The 20,572-nt window shown below is 42.3% G+C and overlaps 1 protein-coding gene across 3 annotated transcripts in view; it reads left to right on the forward strand.

Annotated features, from left to right (window-relative positions):
• The window catches only part of RTN1 (reticulon 1), a 168,275-nt gene that overhangs the window by 128,614 nt on the left and 19,089 nt on the right, over positions 1 to 20,572 (forward strand). The window contains exon 1 of one of the 3 annotated variants that reach the window (XM_084894848.1): positions 18,751 to 18,938. The exons of the other annotated variants lie outside the window; for them this stretch is intronic. Within the exon in view, the coding sequence (XP_084750974.1) occupies positions 18,878 to 18,938 (61 nt within the window). The 5' untranslated portion in view covers positions 18,751 to 18,877. Of the gene's footprint in view, positions 1 to 18,750; positions 18,939 to 20,572 lie in introns of those variants that run through there. 3 annotated transcript variants of the gene reach the window in all.

Here is a 20,572-nt window from a genome sequence, read left to right on the forward strand (position 1 = left end):
TTTGTTTAAATAAAACAGTTCTATTCCATTAAAAAATACATCTGGCAGAGCATGGAAGTATCTAGTGTCTGGCCTACAAGGTTAGACAGCTAAGTTTATCTTCCTTATTATTCAAGCAGGCTAGAAAGCAAAGTTATTTTTCAGAATAAGGGGCTGTCTAAAAATAGGAGAGTTGACTTTACAGAATAAGGAACTCTCTAAATAGCAGAGAATTTCAAACAGTAGTTTTACAAAATAGGGGTTAGCCTTCTCAATAGTACATTCCCAATAAAATTAAGTGTTGTCTCTACAACTCCTGTAGATCTCAAATAAATAAATTTTTTTACTTTAATTAGTCTCTTGACTCCCAAATTAGCATTCTGGTTTCCTGCTGAGCACTCTGACTTTTGCCTCTGAACTCCCTGGCCTCAAGGACTTTGCACCTAGGATCTCTTTTTCCCTTTTTTCTCTTCCCGAACCCCTTATGCACACACTCTGTGATTTAGTTCACTTATCCTCCAGGACACCCTCCCTGACTCTCTTTTACCCTATCTTGATTAGCCAACTGTCTCTTGCACTCTAACTCACTGTTTTTCCCCATAAGGTGCCTCTTCCACCATATGATAATTGTGTGTGTGCCCGTCTGCACTACAGCAGACTACACAGCTGCATGTGGGACTTGTTATTTTATTATATATATATAAACACACACATACACACAAGCACACACACACACACACACACACACACACACACACCCCGTATTTTCTGGTGTATAAGACGACCCCCTAATTATACAGTTAAAACATAGGTTTAGGCCTATATTCGCTGTATAAGACTACCCCCCACTTCAAAGAAAAGACTTACTTTGCCGTCAAGATCTGCAGATAATTTTTGTGCAATTTGGTCTTTTGCCCCCAATTTTCGGTTGAATTTTTTTCGTTTCAAACATCGTCTTATACGCTGGAAAATACGTGTGTGTGTGTGTGTGTGTGTGTGTGTGTGTGTGTATATATATATATATATATATATATATATATATATATATATATATATATATATAAAATCAATTTCAGAGAAGGGAGAGAAAGAGAGAGAAACACCAATGATGAGAGAGAATCATTGATTGGCTGCCTCCTACATGCCTCCTCCTCGGGACCAAGCCCACAGCCCAGGTACATGTCCTTGACCAGAATTGAACCCGGGACCCTTCAGTTTGCAGGCCAATGCTCTATCCAGTGAGTCAAACCAGCTAGGGCAGTGGTCAGCAAACCGAGGCTCATGAGCTGGCCATGGTTTGCTGCTCTGTTGACTAATGAGTTTGCTGACCACTGAGCTAAGGCAATTATTCACCTTTTTATGTCCAGTACCTAGAAGAAAGCCTGGCCCATGATTGGTTTCAGTAATTTTGAATGAATGAAGGAATAAATTTATCAATTTCCCCCTAACTTTAGGTGAAAATGTATTTAGTGCCTATATTCTAGTCTTATTAGGCTCCCTGTTACAATTTTTTACAGATCCTTTGTCTTTTCAATCTTTGCCATTTGCAGTATTTGAATTACACACACACTCACCCATATATATATGTATGTATGTGTGTGTGTATATATATATATATATATATATATATATATATATATATATATGTGTGTGTGTGTGTGTGTGTGTGTGTGTGTGTGTGTGTGTGTTTTCATTGCTTTCAGAGAGAGGAAGGGAGAGAGAGATAGAAACATCAATGATGAAAGAGAATAATTGATTGGCTGCCTCCTGTGCACCCTCTACTGGAGATCAAGCTTGAAACCTTGGCATTTGGCCTGTCTGGGAATCCAACTGTGACCTACTGGCTCATGGGTGAGCACTCAACCACTGAGCCACACCGGCCAGGCTGAAGTACTTATTTACCCCTTTTGCTCCTTTCCCCCTTTTTGCCCAAGTATAGCCTCTGTTTGCAACTTTCGATTTAAAACTATTCATATTTGGTTGCTTTCTTTTCACAGTATGAAGCTCTCAACTTTTCAGTATGAAACCCATTAGGGCCTTAGGGGTAGAGTCAAGTGACCTACTCTGAGCTCCAGACCCACCCTCCTTACCCCTGTAAAATGGGAGCATTAGCAGTCCTTCCTTATAAACTTGTGGTGAGGATTAGAGGAGAGCTTCCATGTAAAACTCAGCCTCAGGGCATGTCGCTTGGCATATGTTAATAAATGTGTGCTATTAGTGGTATTGCTTTTATTCTTTCAGTAAGATGAAGATCTCTCACTCATTTGAATCCTACACACACACACACACACACACACACACACACACACCTTTTATGTTTGCTGGTGTTTTGTTGTTGTTGTTGTTTTGAGTGCCATTTGTTAAATAGTTCCCTTGGTAATAATCCCCTGTTTAAACTATTTTTAGGGATTGGCAATTTTTATCCATCATTAAAATAACTCTTCATCTTTCCAACTCTGTGCTTCTTAATCTGTACTAGAAACCAAATATTGGAAATAAATTGTATTATCACTGCATTGCAATTACTTCTTTACATTTCTGCCTCCCAGTTGTTGATGAACACATGCACTCTATGCATCTTGGTTTATTCAGCCCCAAGAACATACCTGGAACACGGGGCACTTAACAACTGCCTGTGAAATTAAAATGTGGGAAACTGCCTGGTGCAACTATGTTTTCCCATGGCCAGGAAAGGCACTGTGTTGGGAACACATAGAGGCTCTGCTTTTCGGTCTGGCTGGGCTAAATGACATGGTCAACAAGGATGTGATGAACATAACCTTGCTTATAAAATATTTATTCATTTCTTCTTATCCCTTCGGGACCTCCAAGTCATGTAGACAACAGGGCTGTTAAAAATGGAATAAAATGTGAAAGAATTTGAGGGAGGTGAGAGGTGGGTGTGGTTATAAAATGGCAACAAAGGGAATTTTTGTATTGGAACTATTTAGAATCTTTACTGTGGTGGTGGACACAGACCTACAGAGGTGATAAAAATGTATAGAACTTAATACACACACACACACACACACACACACACACACACACAAAATAAAGCTAGGGAAATCTGAATTAAATTGAGGAACTGAATCAATGTGCCTACCTTCGTAAGGTATTATATTACAGTTTTGCAAAATATTATCATTGGAGGAAACTGCACAAAGTGTACAAGGAGTCTCTTTGTATTATTTCTTATAATTGCAGATGAATCTACAAGTATCTTGAAATTTTTAATTTAAAAATGAAAGTTAAAAAGAAAGGAAACCAAAGCCATAAAGAAAAATGGGTGAAGTAAATTTGCTATTATGTTATGTTAGTATCCACTGATTTTGTATTAAATTTGGCTTTGAGCTTCCTGATTGAGTGAAAAAGTCAAGGCAAAAATGCTTTTATTTACTCGTTCAATCAATAACCATCTCTTAAATAACTATCATTACCTAAAAATATATAATTTATTTGAGAAAAATGACACCTTTCTTGATATTAATTTGCAAAATAATTTGCCACATAGTATGACCTGTATGTAGATTGTATGGAATTCAAAATACTATAATAGAGTTATAATAATTCTCATTGTACTATAACATTGTTTTAAAGTAACATCTTTAAGGTCCTGCAGTGACTCTGTTCAGATTGAGGCAACTGAATATTACTTTACTTGCTACTGTGGAATGGCTTTCTGTGTTAACGTGGAGTAATTCCACCCTCTTCTGAATTGACCCAAGCTGCCAGCTACCGAACACGGTAAGTGCTGGCCTCCTTACACACGTGTGATGAGCATTTTCTCCTTTTTTCTGCTGATGAACCTGAGCTGGGGAAGTCAGACAGTGTCTGACCCAGAACTTTCCCATTGCCCTGGTGCCTCTTTACCAGTTTAGCTGCACATCCCAAAGCCCAGAGGGAAAGCGAAGCTGGCTTTAGAGCCTCCCAATATTTGTGCTTCCAACCAATCACTTCCTAGTCACAGCAGCATCAGCTTGCATGGTGTCCCTTTCAAGGAACTCCATGTCAGAAATATAATATCAGAGCTTTCTTGGTTTCTTTTTGTAGGCAAAACAAAACATTAAACACACAGTATCCTCTTCTCTAGTTGAATTCCGAGCCCAAGCCCAGCTCCACAAGTGGACACCCTATAGAGGGTTGGTGCTGTCCCCTACCTTGGAATTAGCCTGTTAAGGTTCAGAAGCTTTAGACCTTTGTTTGCCCTGCCCCTGGCTTCTCTGGTACGGGAAGTGATAGTTGTTAGAAAATGTCAGTGGACAGTGGAGTACCTTGGATCACAGCTGGAGCTCTGAAGCCAGGCAAACCTGGTTCTGAACTGGATTCTGCCTCCAAGGGTTTTAGGGGTGGAGTCATGTTACCTAATCTGAGTCCCAGACCCATCCTCCTAACCCCTGTAAAATGGGAGCATTAGCAGTCCTTCCTTATAAATTTATAGTGAGGATTAAATGAGAGCTTCCATGTGAAACACAGCCCCAGGGCCTGTTGCTTGGTTTCTATTGTATATATATAAAAGGCTAATATGCTAAGTGTCCTACCATCCGACTGGTTGCTGTGATGCACACTGACTACCAGGGGGGCAAACACTCAACGCAGAAGCTGCCAAGCTGCAGTGACTTGGCAGTGGCAGTTTTCTAATTATGCATCCTGAAACCAGAGAGGAGGGAGCCTGATTCCTCACGGGGCCTGGCAACTCCACCTTCGGCTGTGAGTTTTGTTGTTGTTGGGACTGTTGGCTCTGAATCTGATTTACTGCACACTTGTATTTGCATTCCACACCCTGTACAACAGCAACTTTGCAGAGTGCCCTCTTGTACTCTGGGACCCCTTGGGGGATGCTGGAGAGCTGGTTTCAGACCAATCCCTACAGGCCAGGCCGAGGGAATCCACCTGCCAGAGGGATCCCGCTCACTCTGCATATGCCCTTCAGCCACAGCGCCACCCCTGGTGTGGCTGCCAGGGAGGGACCATGGGAGGTTGGCTCCAGGTGTGTCCAGTCCATCTCACCCAGTACTGGCCCACCGGCCACCTTCTAATTAATTTCCTTTCAATGTGCACAGATTTGTGCACCTGGCCACTAGTATGTTAATAAACATGTGCTATTAGTGATATTCTTTTTCTACTTTTCACTGTGAACTGTTTCTCTCTCCTCTTCGAATTATGTGTGAGTTACAGTTTCATTCCCTGTTAGCTGACAGGTGAAAAAGGAAGAATAAGGAGCACCTAATTCTCAAACTCTTAATAGTTTGTCTTTAACTGAGGTTAGAAAAGGGAAGTAAGAATCCTCCTCCACAACGCTGCTAAGAGTCTATAAAGAAGGATGTTCAAAGAGAGAAGACTTTGACACTTGACGTTTCCCCCTTTTCTTTTCACAAGTTTGACTCTGACTTGTGTCTTCACAAGACAAACATCTCTTTAAAAACTTAATTCACGTGCCAGAATTCTCTTCACTTCAAGTTTAACATCAGATTAAATTAATGCTCTCCTTCCCTGCTGAATTACCTTTAAGTCAGTGTCTCTAACCTTCAAATCTTGTAAAAATGGTCATTACTCAGAATATTAGACTAAATTAAAGAAAAAGTAAGAATATATCAGAGCACAGTTCTATATTTAATAGCACAAGGGCAAGTCTGTGCTAAGGACACTGAGGCTGACTAAGAAGTGGTCTTCGTTGCACTGCGGAGATCAGCAGGTCCATGAGAAGACTCATCTATCCAGTTAGCCAGTTTCAGAAGCAGTTCTATGGGGCCACTGCACAGCCACATCTTTTAAAACCAACTTCACATGGGTTTTTAGCCTAGGACTTGCTGTATGCTGTACCCATTGTTATAAAAGACAGAATACTGCTTTGGCCAGGTAGCTCAGTCAGCTATAGCATTATCCCAATGTACCAAGGTTGTGGGTTCAATCCCTGGTCAAGGCACATACAAGAATCAACCAACAAATGCATAAATAAGTAGAACAAATCTCTTTCTCTCTCTCTCTCTCTCTCTCTCTCTCTCTCTCTCTCTCTCTCTCTCTCTCTCTCTCTCTGTAAAAAGAATATAACCTTTTTAAAGAAATGAGACCTTTCTGGCCCTGGAACTTCTAGACTCGCTATAACACAGATACTATCCTGCACATTAAAAGAGAGAGAGAGAAGTGATAAATGATTGTTAGGTTAGCTAAGGGTGGAGAGATGTTCATAGCCTAGCAAGTACACTGATTCAATATTAGTGTTTTTATTCCTTTAAGTTCCTGAGGTTGTGGGCTATAAAACTTTGCCATGTGTTTATTCTCACACTATTCCCCACAATATTAGACTGCTCTTATCTGCTTACTTATTTCCTAACACAAAAGCCCTCCTCTGAAATTCCAAACCTTAAATAGTGAGACTCTAGGGTCTGCAGATCCGGGCTGCCTCTTGCTGAGAAAAAAATGTCAGTGCTCTTTCAGCAGCTACCTGGGCTTTCAGATGAGTACTTTTTATATATATTTTTTATTGATTTTAGAGAGGAAAGGAGAGGGAGAGAGATATAGAAACATCAATAATGAGAGGGAATCATTGGTCAGCTGCCTCCTGCACACCCCCTACTGGGGATCGAGCGCACAACCAGGGCATGTGCCCTTGACCAAAATCAAACTTGTGATCCTTCAGTCTTCAGGATGATGCTCTATCCACTAAGCAAAACCAGCTAGGGCTCAGCGAGGACTTTTAAAAATTTCCTTCTAGATATGTTAGGGGTAGTGTTAAAATTGCAGCTGTTTGCAGAAATATACTGCTGTGCTGTAAATGTTTAATGAGATCATTATTTTAAAGCCAGATTCTTGTCCTTGTTTGTTAATGCATGCTCAGCAAAGGGAACTTTTTTGGTGACTTTATACTAATGAGGCGCTATTGTAAAATCATCAGTCTCTCCCTTCTATGATGATTTATAGAGAATGTTTCTTTTAAATTGATGTATAAAACATTTTTGCAATAGCAGCCCATCTGTGTAATTATTCTGTTTACTGTAGCTTTCTGTCAAGATGGTCAATCATGACCTTGAAAGAAAATGGTTGAACATGTCTAACTTATTCATGGTGGGAGACAATGGAAACAAGGAGTCTGTATAATGCAGAAGAGACCAAGTGAAACAGGGCTAACTCTGCTACCAACCCTCACTCAGTGATTCCTCAGTAGGAATGCTTTTGGCTGCAAGTTATTGACACTCCACCTATCATAAGTGTGAACCATAAGGACATTGACTGTTCCCGTAATGAGAAGTTTAGAGGTGGTAATACCAGAGACATAGTGGCCAACAGATCACAATATTAGGGCACTGGACTTGTTACCGTTATCATGGCCTACTCCTCATGATCACAGGGTGGCTGCAAGAGTTCCAAGCACCATGTCCTCCTAGAAAGCTGAGGACAGCCAAGATGACAAAAGAATTTTTGCTTTTCACCAGGAAAAAAAAAATCTTTCTCTGAAGTCCTCTATCGGACTTCCTTTATAGCTCTTTGGCTCAAACCTGGGCCCAGAGCACTCCTGTGTGCAAGGCATTCTGGAAAAACTATGTGTTTATCTCTTAGACTGGATGGATAGATAGATAGATAGATAGATAGATAGATAGATAGATAGATAGATATAAATGATCATATAGCTTTATGTGTATGGTTTTATAGACTCCATAGTAGGAGGAAGACATGGGAGAACAGAGTTTGGAATGACAGTAGATCAACCACAATCGGCCAACCACATTTTAAGGTATTCATTTCATACTGACCTCTCTGCCATAGCCTCATCTTCTAGCTTGCATCATATTTCCCTATTAGGCCTTGTCAGTCTCCTTAGAGAAAATGTGGCCATCATTTATTTTCCTGGAAGTGACAGAACATTCCTTTACAAAAACAAAATAAAACAAAATATTACTATTATGTTGTTAGCTCTTCCACCCCAGCCATCTGTCTCCAGGATTGCCAGTGAATGTCCCAGCACCAAGTCAAACTTGGCATGATGGCAAAGCTAAACTCCAACACCCACCGGTATTGAGTTCATCAGCAGAAACAAAGAGAATAATGATGATGATAGTAGACCAAAGGAGGTTGTGGGAATACTAATTTCAGGGGTTAGCAGTTTTGTTTTGTTTAAAAAGCAATTGATGGAACTTCTGGTTTAGACAAGATGGCACTGGTGTGTTTCTCCCCATTCACTTCTACTAAGCTCAACTATCAAGTCCCAGAGATAAGCAAAGGAAAATTTTGAAAAATGTCAAGAATATGAACCAATTTGAGACTTCAGAACTGGAGTACCAATACAGAGGGAGGGCATCTTACATTCCCTCACTCAGTAGAAGGTTGCTCAGACCTGGGTTTTTTTTACCCTTAGCCACAGTAGGAAGCTCAGGTAGGCCTGTTCTCCCCAGATCCAGTGGAGGTCTCTCTGATAACCACCAGGCTAGCCTGGCAGACCTGGAAAACAGGGTCAATCAGGGACCCTGCCAGTAATGAGCATCCAGGGGAAATGCTCTCCTTCCCTGCCAGGCCTGAGATCTCCTTTTTCTGCTTCGGGAGACTGACACAGGCAGGCAGGCAGAATCAGGAAGACTTGGACTCATCTAGAGCAAATGGTCCTGTGGGCTTGAGACTTTCCTCCCTGCCAGGAGACAGCAGGGCAACTGGGAGGCACCAGGAGGGGTCACACTGTACTGCTCCTCTTCTGGGAGACACTCAGCAGCCCCGTCTGGTGAAACCTCCTCTGTTTCCTTAGTCAGCACCAGCAGGGACCAGGGGGAGCCCCCGTGGTACCTGATAAAGCAGCCCAAAACACCCTGCAAATGGTCTGAAAAGTTAACTGCCTTTGGAACTATAGTTAACAAAGCTTGACCAAGACCCACATGTTAAACCTAAACAAAGAGCCTGCCTACTAAAAGAAATAATTTAAGTAGGAAACAAAGTCTCCTGACATAACAGACCAAGCATCTAGGATGCAATAGAATATCATCACCCATCACACCAGGAACTAAGAAAATTACAATACGAATGAGAAAAGACAAGCAGGTGTTGCCAACACCAAGATGAATCAGGTGTTGGAGTTGTGTGAAAAGAATTTTAGAGTTGCCATCATGAAAATCCTTCAATCAATTGCAAATTCTCTTGAAACAAATGAAAAAATAGAAAATATTAGCAAAGAAATACAAATTATAAAAATACCAAATGGAAATGGTAAAACTAAAATTTTAGTAACAAAAGTTTTTTAATTGCTAGATAGCTCAGTACTAGAGTGGAGATGAAAAAGGATAGAATCGGTGAACTTGAGGAACAAAGAAAGAAAACACACTGAAAAAATATGAACAGAGCCTCAAGAATGTTTTGAGAAAGAACAAAAGATCCATGATTTGTATCATCGGAATCCCAGAAGAGAGGAAAGGAAGTAGGGTTGAAAGAATACTTGAGGAAGTAATGGCTGAAAACTAACCATTCTTGACAAAACGCCAAGAGATTCAAGAAGCTGAGCAACCTCCAAACAGGACAACACCTCCCCCCAAATCTATGCCAAGACACATCACAGTTAAATTTTTGAAAACTAAAGACAACATCTTGAAAGCAACTAAAGAGAAATGACATGTTATCTATACAGAAATAACAATTCAAATGACTGCAAATTTCTCATCTTTTAAAACTGTGGAGGTCACAAGCAAATGACACAATATTTTAAAATGCTTAATGAGAAGAACTGCTGACTGTAAATTCTGTATCCAGGGACACTAACCTTCAGGAATAAAGGAGAAACAATGACATTATCAGGTGAAGGAAAACTGAAAGAATGTGTCACTGGTATACCTCTCCTTCAGCACTGGCTGGAGGAAGTTCTTCAAAGGAAAAGGAAATATTATAATAAAAGAAGAAAACTTGGAGCTTTTGGAAGGAAGGAGCAAGAATATGGGTACAAAATAGACTACTCATGACTTTTATAAATCTATCACTGTAACAAACACCAAAATACAAATTCTGAACACAGTGATGCTAAAAACAAAATTTAAAGGTGAGGAAGATAAATAGAAATGAGGTTTCCACACTTCAACGTGGTTACAAGTCACTGTATACTCAGAGCAACCACTAAGGAAATTATATAAAGAGATAAATTAAAAATAAATAAATAAATAAATAAAGCAAAACAGAATCTTAAAAATATCAAGTAAGTAGCCCATAGGAAAGCAAAAGAAAGAAACAAAAAGAACGAGAGATGAGAAACAAACGGGAGACACCCAATATGAAGATGTAAGTGCTAACATATCAATAGTTATCCTAAAAATGGATGATCCAAGTGCACTGAGCAGATTAGTAGCATGTATAAAAAAACAAATCAACCACACACTGCTTGCAAGAAATTCACTTCCATTTCAGTGTCATAGGTTTAAAGCAAAAGAGCTCTCATATAAATGTTAATGAAAAAGACAGAAGTGGCTGTATTAATTTCTGATAAACCAACTCTTCCCAACTCCGTGCTTTTTTGCTATACGCATGAAATGTTTGACAAATGCTTGCGAAAAATATAAGTGGTGACCATGCAAATTCTGGGTAGCAAATAAGAAACATAAAATTAGAGCCATGCATGGTCAGAGGGCAGGGATGTGTGCACAGCAAGCCTGGAAGAACCAAATCCCTCATAAGAAAAAAACCACAGATACAGTCCTGCCTGGGCTTGGTGAAAATGTGCGGGCTACAGAAACCAATTCAAGTAATGTGCTTGGGAAGTCCGACAGGGAAAATTCTGAACGATGTGGTAGGAAGGGAAGAACCAGGAAATGGACGCGATAAACTCAGGTTGCCAAGGAGTTCCAGAGCGCAATGTTGGCCCGAGGCAAGGAGTGGTGCAGGCAGGGCAGGCGGAGACAGGGGAGGCTGGCCTGGAGGTGAGCGTAGAAGCAGTCCAGACTGCCGTGTAGAGTTGCCAGGGTGTGCCCTTTGTGAGGGTGCCTGGCCAAGATAGCAAGTGAAGCAGATGCCAGCTCACACTGTTCACCAAGCCTCATGCTGAGATGCAGCTTTGCAGCCATCTGGAGGTAGAATCTTATTCTAATTTTTTCTTCCATATTCTTTTTTTTAAAATTAATATATAATTCACACACTGCACCCTTTTAAAGTGTACAGTTCAGTAGTTTTTAGCTTATCCACTAAGTTATTCACCACTACCTAATTTCAAGATATTTTTACCTCCAAATGAAACCCCTCCCTCCCTCCCTTCCTCCCTCCTCTCCATTCCCGCCTTCCTCTCTCCCTCTCTTCCTACATTCCTTTCTTCCTTCCCAGGAGTGAAATTGTTGGGTCATATTGTGATTGTGTATTTAACTTTTTGAGGAACTATTAAAATGTTTTCCAAAGTGGCCATGCCACTTTACAGTCACACCAACAGTGTATGAGGGTTCCAGTTTCTTCATATCTTCACCAGTACTTGTTATTTTCCATCTTTTAAATTATATACGTTACTAGAGGCCCGGTGCATGAAAAGTCATGCACTGGAGGGGGGTCCTCAGCCCAGCCTGCCCCCTCTCACAGTCCAGGAGCCCTCTGGGGCGGTAGGCGATTGGTGATCAGGGGAGGGTGACATCCCCATCACACCTCTGCTGCTGCCACTGCTGGCAGCACAAGCCTCAGCCGGCCCTGGTTACCTGAGCCTCTGGCAGCCCTTGGGTGGCTGGGCAGCTGCCATCTGAAGCTTGCCTATACCTTGGGCTTGCCCTGGAAAGTGGACAGCCACCATCTGAGACTTTCCTGTGCCTCGGGCCGGCCCTGGGGGCTGGGGGGCTGAGGGGACTGAGGGACTCCGGATGCAGGCTTGCAGAGTGACCAGACCCCACTGGGGAAGAGCCCAGCTGTGCTATGTGCCTGCCGCCCTGGCGGGCTAAGGGGACTGGGAACTGCCATCTTGTGGCTGTGGACACCGCCATCTTTGAGGGCATGACTGTAAATTAGCATATTCCCTCCTTATTGGCTGTGGGCGCCTCCATCTTTCTGAGGGCATGATGGTCAATTAGCATATTCCCTCTTTATTAGATAGGATAGTGGGTGTGAAGTAGTTGTAATTTGATTTGCATTTACTTAATGATGGTTAGCATATTTTCATATGATGATTGGTTATTTATGTATCTTCATTAGAAAAATGCCTATTCAAATCCATTGCCCATTTTTAAATTTGGTTGTCTTTTATCTTATTTAAAAGTCCTTCATATATTCTGGGTACATATCCTTTGTCAGATGTATGACTTATAAATGTTCCCTCCCATTCCATAGGTCATTCTTTTACTTTCTTAATCGTTTCCTTTGATGCAGAAAAAATTTTGAAGTGGTAAACTTGATGAGCCTAATTTATCTATTTCTTTTTTTGTTGTTCCTTATGCTTTTGGTGTCATATCTAAGAAACCTCTTTCTAATACAAGGTCATGAAGATTTATGCCTATGTTTCCTTCTAAAATATTTCTAGTTTTGTCTCTCATATTTAGTCTTTGGTCGGTTTTGAGTTAATTTTTATATATGGTGTAAGTAGGGATCCAACTTTGCTCTTTTGTATACCCTGTTGTCCCAGCACCATTGTTAAAAATACTATTTCCCCCCATATTGGCATTGTTGTCAATAATCAATTGACTATGTAGGGATTTATTTCTGAACTTTAAATTCTATCCCATTGATCTGTTTGTCAAGCCTTATGCTAGTACCACACTGTCTTAATTACTATAGCTTGTTTTGAAATCAGGATGTGAGAGGCCTATAACATAGTTCTTTTTCAAGATTGTCTTGTTGCCCTGGCCGGTATGGCTCAGTTGGTTGTATTTTGTCTTATTTGAAAATCCATACACTGAAAAGTCATAGGTTCAATTCTTGAACAATGTTTAATTCTCACATTGATGTTTCTCTCTCTCTCCCTCTCCACTCCTTTCTCTCTAAAATCAAATTTTGAAAAAGCATGTCCTTGGGTGACAATCTTAAAAAAAGATTGTCTTTTCTATTATGGATCCCTTGCATTCCCATATGAATTTTAGGACCAAGTTGTTAATGTCTGGTGGACAGGAAACCTACCTGGTATTAAAATTAGTAGAGGGATAGATTATATGAAAAATATGATTAACTAATATGACTTAATTGACACTTATAGAACACCTCCCCTTAAAACTTCAAAATATGCATTCAAGTCCATTTGCATATGTGTCAAAATAAATTAAACTCCAGGCTTTAAAGCAAGTCTCAACAAGTTTTAATGGATAAAGTTGTACAGAGTTTGCGCTCCAACTACAGAAGAATTAAACTGAAAATAAACAACAGGAATACTTGAACAAATCTTCAAAAAGTATAATTCTATATAATCAGTAGACCAAAGGAAAAAAATCACCATGACTAAAGGAAAATATTTTTTTAATATATTTTATTGATTTTTCACAGAGAGGAAGAGAGAGGGATAGAGAGTTAGAAACATCAATGAGAGAGAATCGTTGATCAGCTGCCTCTTGCACACCCCCTACTGGGAATGTGCCCGCAACCAAGGTACATGCCCTTGACCGGAATCGAACCTGGGACCTTTTAGTCCGCAGACCGACGCTCTACCACTGAACCAAACCGGTTTCAGCAGGAAAATATTTTTATCTGAACAATAACATTAACATAATATATCAAAACAGCAGATGTAGCTAAGACCGTGCTTAGAGAGAGAGAATTTTTGACTTTTAAATAAATTTGCCTTTTATTTATGCCTTCTTTTAAGGTTTTTCTCCTTGTCTTTGATGTCTTCCAGTTTCACTATGATGGGGGTCAGGGTACTGATATCTTTTGGTCTTGCTCAGGGCTAGAATTGATGTCTGTTACCAATTCTGGAAAACTCTCGGCCAAAGTTGGATAAGTTATTCAACTTCTTGTTCCTCCTCTCCTTGAAACCCTGCAATGTCTCCCTCATTTATTGACTGTTTTACTGCACGGGTCTGTCATGACCTGGCCCCTGCACGTGTCTGTAATTAAATTTCCACGTCTGTCTGCCAGAAAAGCTTCATCATTCAAACTGGTGATCCTATTCCTTGATCCTAACTTGGTTTACCAATTACCACTCAGAAGGTTTCCTGAGCCTCCTCTTCCCTCTAACCACTCTGTTTTATGTATCCACTCCTTCTTGCTCAAATCTCTATCAGTTGATTGCATTTATCTAGTTATGTGTAAATCTTCCCCCACAAGATTCAAATTCCCAGTGGACAGTTCCCTTTGTAGCACTTAGGATGGGCTCTATAAATGTTTGTATTTTGAATGAATGCGTGAATAAATGAATCAGTAAAATAAAGGCAGACACGATCTACCTCATGGTGATCATGTAACAACTAAATATACACCAAATGAAAGAGTACTTGGCAAATAGCACGTACTAATTTGCTGTTTGAATTGAAGACAATTCATGCATTGTTTTGGTACAGTGGGTTATCTACCAAAGTTTCTTTAAATTGTTTCTTTAAATTTCCTTATTCCATATGGCATAAAGCAGAGTTCTTAGTGTTCTTTGATCATAATAAAGTATTCTTTTGGTTCTGTGCCTTTTCTTCTAATTGCTATACTTCTCATAGCTTAAAAAAAAAATCCAAGGCATTCTATGAGAAGCTTGATGTAGATTACCAGCTATTAAATCTCTCCATTCTCAGTGCCTCTGTGAATGCTCTCCTCCCATATACTATCTTAATGGCTTTCTTCTTTTCTTTTATTAAGTATCTGCTGTAATTCACCGTGAATTAGGCCTTTGCTGACACTGCTTATAAAATAACAAGCTTCCACCCCACCCCCATCTCATCCCCTTTTAACCTGCTTTATTTCACCCAGTATAATTGACCACAAGTGAAATACATATTTTTATCTCCTTTATTATTATACTAGAGGCTCAGTGCACAAAATTCACACACTTGGGGAGAAGGGGTGTCCCTCAGGCCAGATTGCTAGAGGGCACAGGCCAGGCCGAGGGACCCCACCAGTGCATGATTAGAGCCAGGGAGGGACATGGGAGGCTGGCCAGCCAGGAAGGGACTGGAGAAGGGCTCCAGGGCATGTCCAGCCCATCTCACTCCCGATCAGCCAGACCCCAGCAGCAAACTAACCTACCGATTGAAGTGTCTGCCCCCTGGTGGTCAGTGCACATCTTAGTGAGCAGTTGAGCAGCCTTAGCATATCATTAGCATATTACACTTTGATTGGTTGAATGGCGGACCAGAAGACTGGACACTTAGCATATTAGGCTTTTATTATATAGGACCCTCCCCTCCCCATAATACACATCCTACCTAATAAAAGAGAAACATGCAAATTGACTGCACCTTCGCTACACCCCAAGCCCCACTCACCAGCCAATCAGGGCAACTATGCAAATTAACCCAACCAAGATGTGGTGGTTGATTTGCATATCCATGCCAGAGCGAAGACTGAAGATGCGTAGAAAGAAGCCAAGAGCTTCAGAGAAGCAAGCAAGCAAGGTGGGGGAGAAGGAAGGAAAGCAGGTGGGGTGGGGAGAAGAGAGGCATCTAGTGAGCATATAAACTTCTTAAATACAGGAACTTTGCTTTATGGATAGAACAGTATCTAGCATACAGAGGTGCTCAGTGGATAATTATTGAATAAATAATACTAATGTCAGTGCCACTGATTCTCATTAGTAGAATCTTGATGTTACAGGAGTCAGACATGATACAGCCACCCTGGGCATGGCAGCCTTCAACATTCATCTCAGTCCTGGATGGGATTACAAAACTTGGCTATTTTACTTTTCCTTGGTACAGACTACCTCATGCATGATTTCCCCCTGAAAACTAAAGAAATCACTTCCTCCCCTGGCAGGCACCTAAAGCAAGTTCTAAACTGGCTGTGTACAAAGCCGGTCTGTTCGCTCCTCGTTTAAAGACTGGCATTTCCTGCCTGCTTTTAGCAAGCTTTATTTTGCTTTCTGTTTTCTTTCACTGCTTAAGGGCAATTTGCATATCCTTTCTACCCACTTTATCATCTCGATCTTGGCAAGAGGTTTCAATTAGTACTGTATGGACACTTGTGCAAAGAAAGTACCCACTTACAATGTCTATAGAAAATAAATTTTTATTATCTCATAGAAACAAACATTTAAAGCTATAACTCATTTGTGTAAGAGAGAGGTCAGAGATGATCATTTGCACATAACCAACTTCTGCAACACAGGTGAGTCTAACACCCACATCCCCTACCTCCTTGGCATGATCCTCATACTCTTCTGTCTGATTCTCCTTCAATAATTTCATTTGTATTTCTCTTAACCATCTAAGCATTAAACTAAAGGCTCTCCTCCCTCATTTTTATTTCACGAATGTGCCTCTGTCTATGGCATCCAACATCTATCTCCTCAACCTTCAACTATCGAACTGCTGTATTGATTTTTGGGGTGCCATCGGCTTTTCTCTCCACACTTACACGACTAAAAAGAACGCGGTCTTTCAGCTAAACTGACATTCCAAAGTCAGCTCTGTGGCCAATGAAAACGCATGGCCCAAGAAGTCTGACCCTTCCCCTCCACGTGAGGAGGAGCTGGCCTCTGCCTCCTCTTTCGTGCTGAAAACCTGCTGCTCCCAATGCTCAGTATGCCAGATGAGCCACACACACTGGCTCTGGGAACCCCGCGGACAATGAATACTCACCACAAAGACACACCGGAGGCCACCTTCTGGAGTGAAGACCCCTGACCGGGGCTCTCGCTGAACTGGCAGCGCCTCCTAGTGGCCAAGGCTCCAAAGGCCTCCCGCTGAAAAGGGGGTGGGGCAGCAACAGCCCACCTGGCAACCCCTTCCCTCTTCAGCCTTCTGAGTCTTGTCCCCACCTGTTTGCGGTCTGTCCAACCCCACATCCTTCAGTGAGAATTCATCAAGTGCCAGTCTTCTCAGTATTTCACTGACTGAATTCCCAAACATGACCATGACAATGAAAAAAACTGGGAGGCGAGGGATAGGGAATAGAAATATGAAAAGTCGTTAATATCTCTAGGCCAGGTCACTCTGAAAAGTGCTTTGTAATAACGTGGTCATTGCTTTCCCTTCCCATCAGCCCAGTGGGAGCCCTGACCCCCTCCTTTTCTAGAAGACTTCAGCTGCCCTGAGTGTTAAAGGGATGTTCAGAGCGGTTTAGCTGGTTCCTCTAGAACCGTGATTCTCCATTTTTCTAAGCGGTTCTCAACCTGCGGGTCGCAATCCACAGGTTGAGAGCTGCTGCTGTAGAGCCTAAAACCATCATAAAACACAGATATTTACATTATGATTCATTAACAGTAGCAAAATTACAGTTATGAAGTAGCAACGAAAATAATTTTATGATTGGGGGTCACCACAACATGAGGAACTGTATTAAAGTGTCACGGCATTAGGAAGGTTGAGGACCACGTCTGGAAGCTTATATTCTAAAAAGAACATGCATTGTCCTATAGATCATTTCTTTAAAAATGTATATGCTTCAGAAAATGAAAGATAAATCTGATCTACAAGCATAACCTTGAGATTACTGGTACAAGACACCCAAATGTAGATTTGGGTCTGGGAAGGAATGGAAACTGGAGGAACCCTGAAGGCTTCACTACTGAGAGAGAGGAGAGAGAGAGAGAGTGAGAGAGAGAGAGAGAATGAGAATTCCTAATAATGAACAGGCCGTGTTACAACAAAAGGGGGAACTCTTCCTTCTACATGTTGCTGTGGTCCCCGAGGCACCCTCTGTCCTCGTGCCAGGCTAAGTCTTTCTCCTCAACGCTCCCTCCACCAGGGCTTTCTTTCCCAGAATGTCCAGATCCCACTCCTTTTTCCATGTGCTGCTTCTAGCTTGTCCTCACGAGAAGCATGCCTATCCCCTGTCCATCCTCTCAAGGCCTCGATGGATAATCTGGTAAAGGGTTTCAGGAGGTCACCACTCACTGTTCTGCTTCTGCCGTTGACATCTGCATTGTACCTGGGGCCTCCTAAAGCCGTTGACTCACCGGGCTTGGAAACCAACTTTATCCATCAAATTATTCACGCCATCCACCTCCATGGCCCCTCAACACTCAATCTCAAAGGTGATGTTATTGAGGCAGAAGGCCTTTGCTTCCTTGAGTCCTATTTGGATGTCCCCACAACTGGAGTGCGGCTGCAGTGACCACCAACTCCGTGTCCAGAGCGCAAGGGCTTTGATCTGTGCGGACAGGCACTGCATTCTGATGGGTATTTATTCATTCAACCCACACACGGAGCTGCAGAGGCAGAGGAGAGATACACAAGCCCTGGGGGACTGGGCCGTGGCATTTCTTTTCAGTGACTGTGGCTTGCCAAGAAGGTTTTGGATGACGCTGGGCTATGCCCAATGGGAGAGAGACTATGGTCATTGAAGCTGGTAGGCGATTCACATAAAGCATGGCCAGAATGGAACCATTTGCGGGAGAGGCTAGTGACCATTAGGGGACATTATGCTGAAAGCCTGTCGTTTGTGCTCTCGTCGACTGCATCTTATCCAACAGGTTTCTTGGATTTCTAAGAAATTTCTAGAATATGGCCCCCAGTCTGGAACTCCTAGGCACAGCCCTAGTCGTCCACCGCTCATCCTTACCCTGGGTCCTTTCCCCCCCTTCTCCAAAACCTTCCACGCCCGGTCCACGATGGAGATCTTTAACCATCTCAGGGCAGCACCCCTGGGTGACCGAGCCTGAGCGCCCACGTTGAGGTCCCCTCCCCGCTTCCCCATCCCCGAGCGCGCAGGCAGCTCCGGGCCGCGCTGATTCGCTGCCGCGGAGACTGCGGCGCCCGCCCCGCCCGCCCCGCACGGCGCAGCGCCCGCCGCAGCCTCAGTCTCCGCAGCCGCCAGCCCAGCGCTGCAGCCCGGGCCGCCCGAGTGCCCGCTCCCCGCCCCCAGGACCGCAACGGCGAGCCCGCGAGCCCGCACAGAGATGCAGGCCACCGCCGATTCCACCAAGATGGACTGTGTGTGGAGCAACTGGAGAAGCCAGGGTATTCTCTTTCTTTCAGTAATGCATGAACCCGGGACCGGACTCGGCCATTGTGCATCATTTCACCTGTGGGACCTCTGCATGCTTTCTCCATCCCCGAGAGCTTTCTGTTGGGGGGGCGTCAACTGGTGATGTAAAAAAAAAAAAAAAAAAAAAAATCAAAATGGATAGTGTTCGATGTTTTGTTTATTCTTTTTCCCCATGTGTTTGTTTTCCCTCCCACCGCCACCCTTTTTTGTTTTCGTGTAAAGCTCGTGTTTTAAATAGTGCATCCTTTTGCCCCCTCCGGGAGCTCTTTGGGATCCGTTGACCATTCCGTGCTTGTGTCATCCGTCCTCGACCCTGAGTTAAAAAATGCGTTCTTATTGTTCCATGCATCCCGCTGCATTTCATTCCTGCAGAAAGGCTGCAGTCTCCTGGTAGAACCGTGAACGGAGCGGGCACCAGTGCATTCTTTTAAGCGGGACACACCCATTTCGGGGTCTGTTATTTGTGGCCACACAAAGGAGGCTAGGCATGCAGACTAGTCCTCCAAATCCTGAAGAGATGATGGCGTAGCCACCTATTCGGAGGGTTCACTTGGAAATATGTCAGGGTTTGTTTGTGTGTGTTTTTTTGTCTGTCATGTGGGGAACTGGTAAACTGCTATTTATTACTAATCGGTGTCTGTGGAACAAGCAGAGCGAAATAAAAAGCACTGCTGGTTTCCCTCTGGTATAACAGGTTTATTTTGCAACAGTCCATGTTAGCACTGGGTGTGGCCACCCTCCAGCCTCGCTTGGATTGCTTTTCAGCCATTTTTAGTCAGCCTCATACTTCACACATCCATCTCTCCTTTGTTACATGAAGATGCCCTCCTTCACCATGCTCGGTTTGAGAATAGGAGGAGACAGAGGTAATTTGCAAGCATGAATTATGTGTAGGGACCTTGGGGTGTTTGTGAGAGGAAGTGTCTTTTAATATTTAACAAATATGGTTCTGAAGAAGGAACATTCGACTTAACCTGCAGGGCTGCAGCATCCCTTGGGGGACCAAGAATACTCTGGAGCAGAAGCTGGTTTTTGTGGGTTTTTTTAAACTGGCATCTTCCCCTTGTAATTTTATATCACAGAAAGAATAGGATATCTTTTCATCTTTCATGCCCCGTGGGATTTTTCTTTGGTAGATTTTTTTTTAAGCAAAGAAAAAATAAACACGAACCTTAGAATTAAGAAGACAGTGGTTCCGCCTCTTATTTTGTCGGTTGGGTGGCAATGACAAAATGCAATACAGTCAAGTTCAAATTGTGTGGGTGGGTCTATTGGGAATACAACTGTCAAAGGTAAATAAATGGACCTCATACATTTGAAAGCCAGGACATAAAGAAATGTATGGCAATTCAAGAGTAATTTCAGAGAATGATGACAGTGATATGGGATAGCATATATTTGATACAGAAGGCAGAATTTATACAAAATTCTTGGTATTTCATTCTCGTTATGTGTTTTAGATTCATCCAGTTTGTTCCATATACACACTCAACAGCCAACTATGGCTTGATATAATATCAAGTTGAGTTGGATATAAAGACAGAACAGAGTTGGTTTTTACACTATGATTATAGGTTTCTTCCATTCTTAGCAAAAGTAGATACCA

Source organism: Pipistrellus hanaki (genome assembly GCF_964339955.1).
Source record: "Pipistrellus hanaki genome assembly, chromosome: 1".
NCBI classification, from domain to species: domain Eukaryota; kingdom Metazoa; phylum Chordata; class Mammalia; order Chiroptera; family Vespertilionidae; genus Pipistrellus; species Pipistrellus hanaki.